Raw genomic sequence first — 13,208 nt, 5'->3', positions numbered from 1 at the left:
TGGAATGACTATTATGAGCAACTTATTATCTATGCTTAAACTTGTATATAATTTAATTTATTTGGTATGCTGATGAAATCATTGAATTAGAACCTCCACTCAAATGAATGTCAATCCTTTGAATAAGTGCCTCCCTCCCTTTTTTGCTAACATTTATACCAAGTGCACCTTTTCCTTCTTTAGTGTATGAGCGATCAAAATCTCCAAAGTTAAACTTGCTTAAACTTGTATACAATGTAATTTATTTAGTATGCTGATGAAATCATTGAATTAGAACCTCCACTCAAATGAATGTCAACCCTTTGAATAAGTGCCTCCCTCTCTTTTTTGCTAACATTTGTACCAAGTGCAACTTTCCCTTCTTTAGTGTATGAGTGATCAAAATCTCCAAAGTTATGAATTGTCTGATTGCTGTAAACTCTTAGTCATTTTCCATTACATGATGATTTTTCAGGTTCTAGAGTTGAAGTTGCTATCCTAGGAACAGCTTTGCCAGTGCTGCTCTCCATCTCACCAAGTCCTGTGTTTAAGTTTGGAGATTGTCTAATTGGTGACCAAGTTGATATACTATGCACTGTGAACAATGAATCAGCTAGCTTGCCATTGATATTTTCCCTACACTCCACAGCACATTTCCATTCTTCACCGTCACAAGCTCATATTAATCCTGGAATGTCGTTAGACGTGTTGTTGACTTTCAGGCCCAATCAGATGGGATCCTTCAAGCCACTTGTTCCTCTGGAGGTTTTAGGAGGCATTGTAGAGCAGTTTTCATTTGATGGAGATCCTACTCTTTTGAGGTTAATGGAGCATTATGCTCAATATTTCTTACCCTGTAAGGTCAAGAACATGAATTTTGCCTGCTCCTGTAAGATTTTATATCAAAGAAATGTAAAATTAAAACATTCATTGCTGTTTTTGTATACCTTTTTTGTATATTATAAGTTTTAAATGTGTGACTAAGGTAACAGTGAACAAGTATTGTCAGCAGTCAAAACAGTTTCTTTTACTCGTGCCAAAAAGACTATCAATTTATGACTGATGTCCTTAATAGCCCATTTCCAAATTACCCTTGGCCTCATTTTCAAAACGAGTCCTGGTGCTCATCCTTTAATATGATAACAAGTTTTCATTCACGTACAAATTAAACTCATTTTCACAAGAATGGTTGAGCACCAGGCCTCGTTTTGAAAAAGAGGCCAAGGGTAATTTGGAAATGGGCTATTTTGTTTAAAAAGTTTATGAATTGATTATAAATGATTGTTTTATCCTGTCAGGCTGGTACCAATTTACACTACTCCAATCTCTTTTCATGGCTCTGGAACCAGGGCAACCAATAAACTCAAAACACAGCCGGCACCTGGAGTCCCACAGGTTGCCCATCCAAATGATCGTGCAACCAGTGTCCGGCCAGCAAAGAGAAATGAAACTGTCAAGTGAGTAACAGTTTATGTGTAATAAAATAAGCATACAGACGATAACTTAGAAATAAATTTGATCTTCTCTTCTTAATCTACATTGTAGCGTTTCCTGAAAAGACTGATCCTTTTATTCCTGCCAAATATTTTTATTGTTCAATTGTACAGCCATGTGGAGTTAACATGATTATTTTTTTAAATTTTCTTTTTAAAGAAACTTTCTTTTATAAAACAAAAAACTTTGTACTTTAGGACATTATTTACAGGTATTGAGAGGTACACCTATATAGACCCTGATTATGCCTTCACTGAAGAAGAAGAACAACTCAGATTGGAACACAAACAACAATATTTGGACTACATCAAGTCTTTGAGGCAAAAGAGACAAGCTGACAGTAAGAGAAGGTAATTCCAATGGCATCTGTTTTAATCTAGTATCCTGTGTGACCTTTAATTTTGATTCTATTGATGTTATTAGCATGAAGTCTTCTTTTGTGGATGATGAAGACAAAGGTTAGCAGCATAGCAGCCGAAAGGTCCTAATCAATACACATTTGATTAGCCTGACTCTGATATTGTGAGTCAAACAATTAAAATTTATCTGTAAAACCACAACTTTTACTACATTTTCTATAACACAGGTAATATAGTACAAGTTTCTCTAAAATTAAGTTTTGTCAATATATACCTGAAAATGTGGAAAATTGCAAGGCTTACACCATCATATAGGTTACATACAGTGAGTCTTCATTAGAGTGACGTGTTCTGTCCTGTTATCATTTGCAGTGACTTTCATCAGTTTAATAACAACACTGATTTAGGAATGAGAAGTACCATAGGATTAAAACCTCCAAAGATCTCAGCAAAAGAGGTTACATCCCCAGTCAAAGGTATCTCTAATATCTTCCATTAAATTATCTCCAATTGGGCCTGTTAGTTACCAGAGATAGATTTCAAGTAAACATGTTTAATAAAGGGGTTAAAATCTCAACTGTCGGGAGGCACTCTGACCAGTTGGCTTTCACAATTCAAAGACAAAGAATTGAACTTTGAGTAAGTGGAAATGCATCTAATGACTATCAGGGTGTAAGGTTTAAAATCTTTTAGCACCATTTAAGGTTGAGTTGTTTGGAGACTGAAAAAAAACTTTTCCTGATGATAGAGTTAAATGATCCAACAAAAACTATACAGAGCTGTTAAGTTTACATTCACAATAGTCACCCTTTGAACAAATCAGCTCCAATAACAACTCCAGCTGCACCCTGATAATTCAACTGCATTCTGCACAGTGAGCTTGAATTTTAATTCATTTATGATGAGATGGATATGTTTGTGAAACATTTGCACATCTGCAATCAAATATTTAAGATTATCAGATAATGTTTTTGTGAATGAGGTTCATCTTGAAGCAAATTGTGCTATAAAGCTTGGATGTTAGTAGGCTGTGCATGGTTTATTTTTGCTAGCCACATGTCAAATTCACCCCAGCCCCAACAGAAGTTTGTTGTACTTACTCCATCCCTAATGTCTTTTATGTTCAATATGTCAGCCACAACAAATGACTGCACACTTGTCATCTGCTGCTCCAGCACTTTTTTTTCCAAAACCTTTAAGTCTAGTAGACCATGATGAAGTTGTCCATGAGCTACATTTTTTGTAAACCATGGGCAATTCCACAGATCAGTCTATGGACTGTGTTGTGGGCCAGCCCAGGTTTTCAGAATACCTGTCAGAAAGTGTACAGGTAAAGTATTAAGGATTATTAGCAGTGACTTTTTCTTTAATTATTGTACAGCTCCTTCTCCAGTTCGTGATGAAGTGAAGTTATTGAGTTCCATGACACTTGCAGATGAAAAGTCAAAGACCTTATTAAAAACAGTAAGTAATCAATAATAATCTGTTGAGATAAGTTATTGAATACTGTTTAATAATTGCAAAGAAGAATTATAGAAGGAAACCATTTAGTTTATGTACCATGTACCTGCATGCAACCCTACAGTGGACACATGTATTGGCCTGCTGATGGTTTAAATGTTTTTCTTTGTAGTTGAGTGATGGCTTGAATGCTGTGCCAATGACAGAAAGGGAGAGGCAGGACTGTTCCTCAGTGCTCTCTCCACAGGAATTAAAACTTGTAGATATAGGTAAATTGAATGGAATACAACAGAATCTACTTGTTGTTAATGATAAATGTAAACTGAATTAAAATTACCTTGAACTCTTCCGTCACTAAATGAATCTTTCCTACACTTAATTGTTTTTCTTATATTTTCAGGTCCTTCCCTTATGGACTTTGGGCAAGTTTGTCTACGGTCTGCTAGCAGTAGAGATCTCATGATTGTCAACAACTTAAATAGTTTTATTCATGTTGTTGTTGAGGTAAAGGAGTGTCTTCTTTCTTTGACTTTCTTAAACCCAGTCAACATTTATAAAAAGGCTAGCCTAACCCTGGATAGATTTTGCAGTTTATTCCATTGGGAGATCATGTAATTTAACCAACATGATGGGATCATATCACTAAAGAAAAAGTCAATATTAAGTGTTAATCACTTTTACCTAAATCAACTAGCGTAGGGAAAATTTTTGCTTCTTACTTAAAATCTTCATTTATTGTAGATTGACTGTCGTGAACTGCGTCAAACATCTCCATTGTCACAAGTAATTCCCCCAAACTCAGTTGCAAAGCTGGCCATGATGTTTGAATCAAATGTAAGGGGCAGGTTTGAAAGGTAAGAGAAAAATTTGTTGATATTCAGCAAAGGTTTGAAATCTGTTTTTGTAATAATTAAAAAATATTTTTAATTTGTAGGAGCATTAATTATAGCATTAATGGCTATCACCATCAACACATTGTTGTCCTGGCAGAAGTTGTTTCAGTAGCTTTGGAGTTGTCAAGTGATAAAGTTTTGCTTAGACCTTCTTCAGGCTTATTGGTTGATTCAGGTGGGTTTTATGAACATTATTTCTGTGGATGAAATTGCTTGCCTTGTAAAAAGGACAATTTCAATTAGCTGGAGGTTTAAGGTGGCTGAACACAGTTTTTGATACCTGTGTTTCTTTCACCATTTCTCTAAAAACCCTTGATCTCTCGGTCGCCAAAACTGGCAGCAAGCAAGTTAACAACACAAACTTTGTTTTTTTCATAGTTAAGCTGATGTATGTGCCATTGCCATGGCAACATGAATAAATATAAACAGGCCTTTAAAATCTGTTTTTTTTTTATTTGTAGAAAATCTAGTCATTAGATTTTCTTTATAATTTGCATGCAACGAGCTTTTAACGATACTCACAAGTTAACACCATTTTGCTAACAATGTAACAGAGAGATCTTTAATTATCCCTTGTTGAAGGTTCACTCAATTATCTAGAATTTCCTTTGTTATTAAAAATCAATTTTTTTCAATACTCCAGTTACTTATTTCCTAATTTTCATGCCAAATTTCATGAAATTCTAATGAGTGGTTCTCAAGAAATAGGCATATGTCTGAGAAAGCAATTCTCAATATTCAATCGCAATTTTTTGGTTTACTACGCATGCGCTACATTTAACTGGGTTCTTTCAGTAATGACGAAAAAGCTGAGAATTGCTGGGTTCTTTGCACCATTAATTTGGTTAGAGCGCCGGATTGTGTTGTGCAGGAGGTCAAGGGTTTGAGCCCCAGCCAGACCAATACTCATGGTCTTCAAATAAGTGAGGAGAATTTTGCTACCTTAAAAGCTTTTTTAATCAAGAAATGGATAGATATGTTGTAGTTCAATTTTATCCTCTAGTTTAATTTTTTCCAAATCAGTTCAATTTTTTTGAACCAGTTTAATTTTTTTTTAACCAGTTTAATTTTTCTTGAACCAGTTTAATTTTTTTTGAACCAGTTTAATTTTACTGATTAGGGTTAAGCACTCCTTTTACTTATTAGGGTTAAGCATTCATTTCACTGATTAGGGTTAAGCACTCCTTTTACTGATTAGGGTTAGGGTTAGGGATGGTACCCAATGCTTTTCCAGTAAGTCAAGCAAACAACACCAGTATTGGTACACAGTAATGGCTTTTTTACTTCTTGAAACAAAATGATGAATTGACAGAACCTCGTAATAAGTATTACTTGATATATTCTGATTTTTTTTTTACAGGTCTAAGAGGTTCTATCACATTGATAAATAAAAGAAATTACCCTGTTGAATTTTCTTGGTCTCCTGTTATAAATGAAAAGGGCACAGCATTCTCCATAAGACCGTCAATAGGTATACTGTTTTACTTACAGAGAAATTAGAGATTTAACATTTTTTTCACTATTAGGATGTTTTCTATTTTTCCTATTGATAACAGACTTACTAGATAACTCAATTTGTATCACAAGCATCAAAGTCACCATCATTTTTATTGAAAGAGGGCAAATCTATGTCTGCTACCCACAGGTACCAGATATAAGTTCCCTGTGCCAAAATAATACATTTTATTATCCAACTACACCTAGACGAGTACAAATAGCCATAGATGAGTACAAATATCACGCGGTATTTGTACTCGTCTATTGTAGTACTGGTTAAACTGGTTTTCTCACATTGCGCAAGCGAAGAATTGGATTGTAGTTACGAAAAAAAAAAACGAATGGCGGACAATTTGAATCATATTTCCGACGACGAAGAGCTAGAATGGCTGGCAAATATAGATCCAAGTTCATTTGATGAATCGAACGAAGAAAAACAGCTTGACGACCAGAAAATTTCTTCATTTAATGAAGAAAATAGAAACAGCAACACAACAACGCGCCAATTCCGTTCCGCTTCGCATACTTCTGTCACGCACTCCCGTAAATAAATATCCGCGAAATTCGCCCGCACTGATAACAGTTTGGTGTGTTGGATAATAAATAATTAATTATTAGATGTTTTGTTGTGTAGTATCGCCGAGTATTTTTACTTGTTATTTGTATTTTGACTTGCCCTATGGGCTCATCAAAATACGACACAACTCGTTAAAATACTCAGCGATACTACACAACAAAACGTCTAATAAGATATATGTATTTGTGAGATATTTTTGCCTAAAGCCAATATTATTTAGTTGAGCTTCAACAGAGAGAGTGGAAGCAAATGAATTGTAAGACTTGAACCAAAACATACAAATGACAGGGTTGAAACAATATTATCAGAGGTAGAGTCATGTTAGGAACTGTGATAGAAAATGGGAAAAAATATAATTTTAAAATGTTTCCTTTTTTTAGGCACTGTTGATGCATTTACCAGCTTAGAGTGTGAGGTTGTGTATCAACCAACATTTTCTGCTCCTGAGGAAACAGATTTCCTTGTTCATGTAACTGGAGGAAGTGATTTGCTGCTGACCTGTATAGCTAAGGTAATTGTACAGTGATGTACGTTGGAGGAGTGTTAGTAATAGTTGAATTGCTGCTTTTGTTGACATTCCACAAACATAGTACTCCTAGAGTATTTAAATTGAATGTGTAGGTTCAAATTTGCTACCTGTAAACTCTCAAACATAATGTTGGTAGTGTTCACTTCACTTGCTGTATAAGGGGGTCAATGTTGATTGGTTTCGATCATCTCAACTTGAATATTGTTTATGCTGTAGCTTGGCTCTGCTCACTGCACATTTGTGGAAAGAAGGCTTTTGTTTGGCTCGGTGCCACTTCATTTAACAACAGTGAAATGTGTGTCACTTCAAAACACCAGCCAGGACCATGCTTACTTTGAGGTTTGTCATATCTCCTGAAACATCTACTACATGAAATGTATATGAATTTAAAATGATATACTTGCACATATATTTGGGTTATTTGGAGGAAAACAATACTAGTGAGCAGTACATACATACATACAAGTTGTGCATACATACATACATAGGTTAGTTGACCACTCCCCATTGGGGCTTTTCAGGGCCAATATTAAAACACTGTGCAGGGTACTTTACCAGATTGCTTAGTACTTTATTCAGTTTACACTGAATAAAGGAAAATCTAACAGATGCCCCCAATTTCCAGTAAACAGGCCAGACCACAGCACTGGGAGCCATGTTCCCTACTCTTTGAGATAGGTGTGTGGGCTCTTAAATGTCCCCTGCTAACCAGTACAGAGAAGATACAGGAGACAGGGCCTACAGTTTTTCTTCCTTATCAGAGAAGACTAGAATGTGTAACCATTTGCAGATTTCATAGCAAATTAAAGGCAGCACATTCTCCTCAGTTATTTTAAGACCCTGAGTGTTGGTCCGGTCTGGGGCTTGAACCCTTTACCCTCCTGCACAGCAGTCCGGCGCTCTACAGCAGGAGCTAACCAGGCAATGGTAATGTGTATGTATGACAGATGTTTTTGCTGATGATTAACTCTATTTTTCATGCATTAAAAAATTAGGTGATTGACACTTGTCCTATTCCTGGCATGATCATTTCCCCAAAGGAAGGAATTGTTCCCGTCGGTGGGACAGCAGAACTCCAGGTAATGTGCAAGCTAACTCAGAGTTAATTAATTCAGGGTATGGTGATCCTTCCCAATTAGGTTAAAACATACTAGGTATCCTCACATTTTGGTCCACACAAAGTAAATTTATTTCCCTGGACAGATAAACTCACAATTCTTTGTTGATGTCATTTTTAGTGAGCATCAATGTTGGATTGATTTGATTGCAACACCCTTATTCCGTGACATGATTGACATGAGGGACAATACCCCGAGGCTCTGATTTGTGTACACATGTCCCAATGCTGGGATTTGATTGGTGCAAGTACATACCTTAATGTGATGATCTGATTGGTGCAAGCAATATACCACTCGATATGCTAAAATAAAATGATCTTTTTTTTACAAAAAAATAACTTAATTTCTGTAACCAAAAAGGATTTTTAAATTAGTGATTAATTTGGACATGACTGGTCTATTTTATCAGTTTCCCATCTCAATGGATACTACTTGGAGGTATTAATTTTAATGGGAAAAAGGCTGCTATAAACAGACGAACTCTGTGCACTTGCCCCAATGGGTTCATTGGCTTTTTAACTTGCAGTACCAATTTTTTTTTCACCTTTAGGTGGAGTTTACCCCTAATAGTATCCACAAGTTTGATACTCATATTCAGGTGAATGTGCGAGGCTGGAAGACCATCTCACTGAGGGTGGGAGGTACAGTCGAACCTCCTTGTGTGGACATTGATGTGGTAAGTTTACAGAACTTTTGTTCAAATCAGCTTTGTCAATTAAATACCAGTGACTTTCGGATATTTCTCTCTCTTTTTCATTGTTATGGCATCACAGTTTACACTAAAGTCATCTTACTCCTGACTAATATTCAATTGACTATTTAGGAAGAACCATTTAGAATTCTTAAGATTGATTTTTTTTTTTTTCTTACTATAGTGCTTAATTGATTCACTTACTGCATTGGTTCATGTGGGTCTTCATACTTGTTTGTTAGTGCTCATGAATGAATTTTGCTTTGTTTTGCAGAATTTGTTTCAGTTTGGTGGAGTCCACTGTGGTGCATTGGCAACTATTAAATTTCTCTTAACCAACAAGGTATGTTGAAAAATATATGTTTGCTATAGCTTAAGTCACATATTGTGGTAACGAGAGTCTTTTTAATGTTCAGACTCGCACCCAAGCAGACATGGTATTTGACCTGAGTAGGTTCCTGGACTTTTCACTCAAGTTTCTAGACAATGAAATTGAAGGTATGTATCTACCTTCTATACATTTGATGGTTCTGACTTGCCTGCAATTCATCAAACTGATTTTTTTTTATGTTTTTATTAGATGATTGGTATCTCTGACTTGCCATCACTAACGTTCAGTAGAATTGTTATTTTTTATTTTATTGTAACAGTTGTTGTTCATGATTTTCACAGATGATCCAGTGGATGATGGCAATGGTGTTTATCATGTCTCATTAAAAGGTCAAAAAGTCTTGGAATGTGCTCTAGAATTCCAGCCTTCGGAGGTGCAAATATTTACTTAGTAAATACCTAATGTTTTGAATTATGGGGAGTTTTCTGCTATAATTTTTTTTATTTCTTTGCACAACTTTTTGAATCAATCATCAAGATTAATATTTGAGTTGATAATGGTAGTTATCTTTTTCCTTTTTTTTTCTTTTTCAGGTAGCATCTTATGATTTTGTTATCCCCGTCAGCATCAATCACGCTGTTGCTCCCACCCCAGCACCTTCAACCTTTCCCCCTACACCTGCTCCCTCACATATGAACTGGACCATATCTGACCTCGTAACTCCTTTACCATCCCTAGCTGGGGTGGCCACTCCCAGTCGACGTGTGGTGGCAACAGCTCTGCGTCCCCCACTTCAGCTCTCACACTCTGTTTTGGAGTTTCATCTTCCATCTGGTTACTTTGACCTTGGTATTGAATCTGGGGCAGGACGTGCTCAGGTGAGTTGTGGATTGAATAACACAAACTGAAGTTTTGTTATCAGACTAAAAAATACATCATTAATACAATTTATGATTAAATAATAATCCTAATGACAATAATGATGTTAATATAGTTGTGATAATGATAATGATAACAGTGGTCATCAAGATATAGTTTCCAGGTTTAGCATTTGGTTTTTATGTTTTCTTGTCAAATTTTTAATGAACAATGTGTTTCTGATTACCAGGGCTGTTTGTTTGTGAACAACAGTGACAAACCCTTGTCATGGACTTTACACACTAAAGCTGCAGGACCCTTCTTGGAGGATGGAACCTTTAAATTTCTTCACAGAACAGGGTCACCTTTCACGCCATCTTCAGCAGGAAAGAAAAGCTTTATTCCTGATATTACTTTGGAAAGTGGAGAGACATTTCAGTTAGGAGTTCTGTTCACTCCACGTAAGCAAGCCTTGTGATGTTTTTTCATAAGTTGAGATCAATTCTGATGTTGTTGCTATCATCTCGGTCCATAAGCTAACAAAGATACATTTGTGGCTGCCTTTGTGATGATAGTGCCTTCTTCTAGATTTGACAGGTGACTTGTACATTGTATCAATATAGATGATACCACTTATGTTGATAAATTTAATAAATGCCTTTGGGTCATACTTTGACTTTCACTTCCTCTTGGAATGTGAAATATTGATACTTAAGCATTTCCATACAAAAGAAAGTGCAAACAATTCTGATGGAAATTGTTTTTGAAATGGTTGATGGAAAATTTAGCTGTCGAGGAATCCTTCTAAGATTACTAAGAGGTATCATCTGTCATGTAACTTCTTTTTAGGGAAATTGTTTTTATACAGGGCTAACCACACGATTTTCCCTTTTCAGGATGTATTTTTTACATTTGCGTTGTAGCTTCCTGAACAAATGTTATGTTATGTTTTGAATCTCCACAGAAAGTCCAGGATTATTTGTGGCACATGTTCCTGTAATATTAAATGGCAGTAGAGACATACCTTATCGGACATTGACTCTCAGAGGAGAACTGCTGGCTCCAAGCCTCGCTTTTGATCCTGAGAGTATTAGGTTGATGCCTGTTCCTCTTAATACAAAAGTCTCTGTTAACTTCAACATTACTGCAAGGGGATACAGAAGGTACAGTGTATGGAACAAACACGATTCTTATGGAATTTGTTTTCTATCTTGCTGATACAACTTCTCTTTCTTGTAATCTACTCGTTACTGTTCCACCAGTCCTGGCCACTAGTTATAGTTTGCTTATCGTCAAGTGTTATTCCACTTCGTAAACGTTATCATCATTGCTGTTACTCAGACCATTTTTTTCGTGTTCATTTGGCTTTGTATTAGTTGTTACGTATTCAATTAGAAACATTTTACCTACCTGTTAGATACTTGTAGATTACGTACACACATGCTCGTGATTTCAGTAAATATTACATTTGTCATTTCAGAGCTTCAGTTTTAGACTGTGAAATCCCACAAGTAGAATTGGAGGATGGAAGCTTACAATCGGTACTGGAAATAACATTTCCTGGTGGACAGTCAATCCAGCCCTGCTGTACTAACGATGACAACAATCAAGCTTGTGTGATCCCATGTACTGTGACATTCCAGTCCCCCAGCCCTGTTACATGCAACACAGCCATCGTCTTCACAGATGGAAAGGAAAAGTATGACCATAAATTGAAGAAGCTAAGTTTGAGTCCTTAGTTTTCTAAGGAAATTACCCAGCTACTAGATTATCCAAATCTGATTAAGCTGACCTTAGCACGACAAAGTACAAAAGGATTTTTTTACCAGTAAAAACCATAAATTATTGATTCTCGTCTTACATACGTTTGTATTGACGTAAAGAATTTTCATCTGATTTTTCTTCATTTTAGCTATGAACTTCCTGTGACCGCCACTGCTGATAACTGTTTGTTCTCGTGTTATCCCTTCCTGGCCGCTCACCAAACTGACTTTCATATCGTCTGTGAACAAAAGGCATTATCCATTAAAGATAAACAAACAGACACCCAAGACTACCCACCTGGGGAACCTGTGTTCATGCCGTGCATAACCCCCAATCGTACGCCCACAGTAGCCTCAACAAGTGCAACAAGTACTAGCTTTGGTATCAGCACGTCAACGTATCTCGAGTCAAGTAATGAAGCCACTTCATCAACTTACCCGTCAACGCCTCATCATGGGGAATCCCAACCAGGGGGCCCTGTTCGAGGGCTGTCTGATGGGTCTGAAACAAATGGGACCTTCGTCTTGGGGCCTGGGGCTGAGAGTGATGAGAGAAAGTTCATGAGAAAAGTTGTTGGTGCAATACAGAGGTGAGAAAAACTCTAACGGTACCGCATAAAGAGCTTAAATTACCTACTTTGCATCTGTGTATATATGGCAAAACTTGATATTTCATTCCAACATACATTTATGTTTTCCAGATACTTCTCAGGACAGGGCTGGTCTGGTGGGCCTTACCCAATAGCAATACCTCAGACCCTGCGATCAGCCCTCCAGGATACAAGTGATCCTCAGGTTGGTGGCACAGGGGCTGCAAGGACTTCAAACTGGGATAATAATTCCAAAATAGAGCTGAGGTCAGCATTTGATCTGATCAGTCATATGTGCGGTCGCCCTATCCCAGGAATTCCACTGGCATCTACCCTTCCAACGTGTCCAGTTGATCGTGTGCGGCAAATTCACTGGATGTACAGCACACTTCTTACGTTTTTGAGGTACTCATCACATCACTTCTTTCTTATGTGTTTTTCGGGGAACGAAAGGGGGAGAATATCTCTTAGGACCTCTTACAATGTACATCTGTTTTTATTCAATTAAAGCCGTCTGCTTATTGTCCAACCTGTTGTGTGTATTCGAGATATTATAAACCGTCTCTTGGTGTATTGTGTATTGTCGCCAGGGTGTTATTATAGTTACATGAAACTGAGGATAGTTTCTTTGCTAATTGCGTGTCTGGCTTTCATGTAGGACGCAGGGTGCAATGGTGGCTCATGTCAAACCAGAAGACTTGTTAGATACCACTGACTATATCCGCTGGCACAAAATCCAAAGAAAACTGAAAGGAATGGATAAAGAAGATTCCGGCAGAGAAAGAGGGATAAACAAGTTAGAAGTAGCTCGGTTTGAGACTTGTTCGACCCAGGCATGGACTTATATCCTGTCACAACTCGTCAAGGTAATATCGTCTGTTTGATAAAGAGAGAATTGTATTTGTGCACGATCCTCGCAATAAAGAGCACTATTTAAGCAATAGTGAAAATCAGACCCGAAAAAATTCAGACCTGTACGGGATTCAAACCACTGACCTCTGCGATACTAGTGCAGCGTTCTACCAATTGAGCTAACAAGCCAACTGGGAGCAGGTCATCAAATTAGTC

At 36.9% G+C, this 13,208-nt stretch overlaps 1 protein-coding gene across 1 annotated transcript in view; it reads left to right on the top strand.

Annotated features, from left to right (window-relative positions):
• LOC111322730 (cilia- and flagella-associated protein 47) overlaps positions 1 to 13,208 on the top strand; it is a 43,005-nt gene that overhangs the window by 3,478 nt on the left and 26,319 nt on the right. The window contains exons 7-30 of the mRNA XM_088730971.1: positions 455 to 800; positions 1,278 to 1,436; positions 1,671 to 1,823; positions 2,205 to 2,308; positions 3,214 to 3,296; positions 3,466 to 3,562; positions 3,694 to 3,797; positions 4,035 to 4,147; positions 4,228 to 4,361; positions 5,547 to 5,657; positions 6,641 to 6,771; positions 7,006 to 7,128; positions 7,785 to 7,868; positions 8,458 to 8,583; positions 8,873 to 8,941; positions 9,015 to 9,096; positions 9,271 to 9,362; positions 9,523 to 9,807; positions 10,038 to 10,248; positions 10,752 to 10,950; positions 11,268 to 11,486; positions 11,700 to 12,140; positions 12,252 to 12,545; positions 12,799 to 13,006. Of these exons, the coding sequence (XP_088587097.1) occupies positions 455 to 800; positions 1,278 to 1,436; positions 1,671 to 1,823; positions 2,205 to 2,308; positions 3,214 to 3,296; positions 3,466 to 3,562; positions 3,694 to 3,797; positions 4,035 to 4,147; positions 4,228 to 4,361; positions 5,547 to 5,657; positions 6,641 to 6,771; positions 7,006 to 7,128; positions 7,785 to 7,868; positions 8,458 to 8,583; positions 8,873 to 8,941; positions 9,015 to 9,096; positions 9,271 to 9,362; positions 9,523 to 9,807; positions 10,038 to 10,248; positions 10,752 to 10,950; positions 11,268 to 11,486; positions 11,700 to 12,140; positions 12,252 to 12,545; positions 12,799 to 13,006 (3,968 nt within the window). The remainder of the gene's footprint in view (positions 1 to 454; positions 801 to 1,277; positions 1,437 to 1,670; positions 1,824 to 2,204; positions 2,309 to 3,213; positions 3,297 to 3,465; positions 3,563 to 3,693; positions 3,798 to 4,034; positions 4,148 to 4,227; positions 4,362 to 5,546; positions 5,658 to 6,640; positions 6,772 to 7,005; positions 7,129 to 7,784; positions 7,869 to 8,457; positions 8,584 to 8,872; positions 8,942 to 9,014; positions 9,097 to 9,270; positions 9,363 to 9,522; positions 9,808 to 10,037; positions 10,249 to 10,751; positions 10,951 to 11,267; positions 11,487 to 11,699; positions 12,141 to 12,251; positions 12,546 to 12,798; positions 13,007 to 13,208) is intronic.

The sequence above is a fragment of the Stylophora pistillata genome, chromosome 8 (genome assembly GCF_964205215.1).
Source record: "Stylophora pistillata chromosome 8, jaStyPist1.2, whole genome shotgun sequence".
Taxonomy (NCBI): Eukaryota; Metazoa; Cnidaria; class Anthozoa; order Scleractinia; family Pocilloporidae; genus Stylophora; species Stylophora pistillata.
The sequence above is the reverse complement of the archived record's forward strand: the minus strand, read 5'-3'. Positions and strand labels throughout refer to the sequence as shown.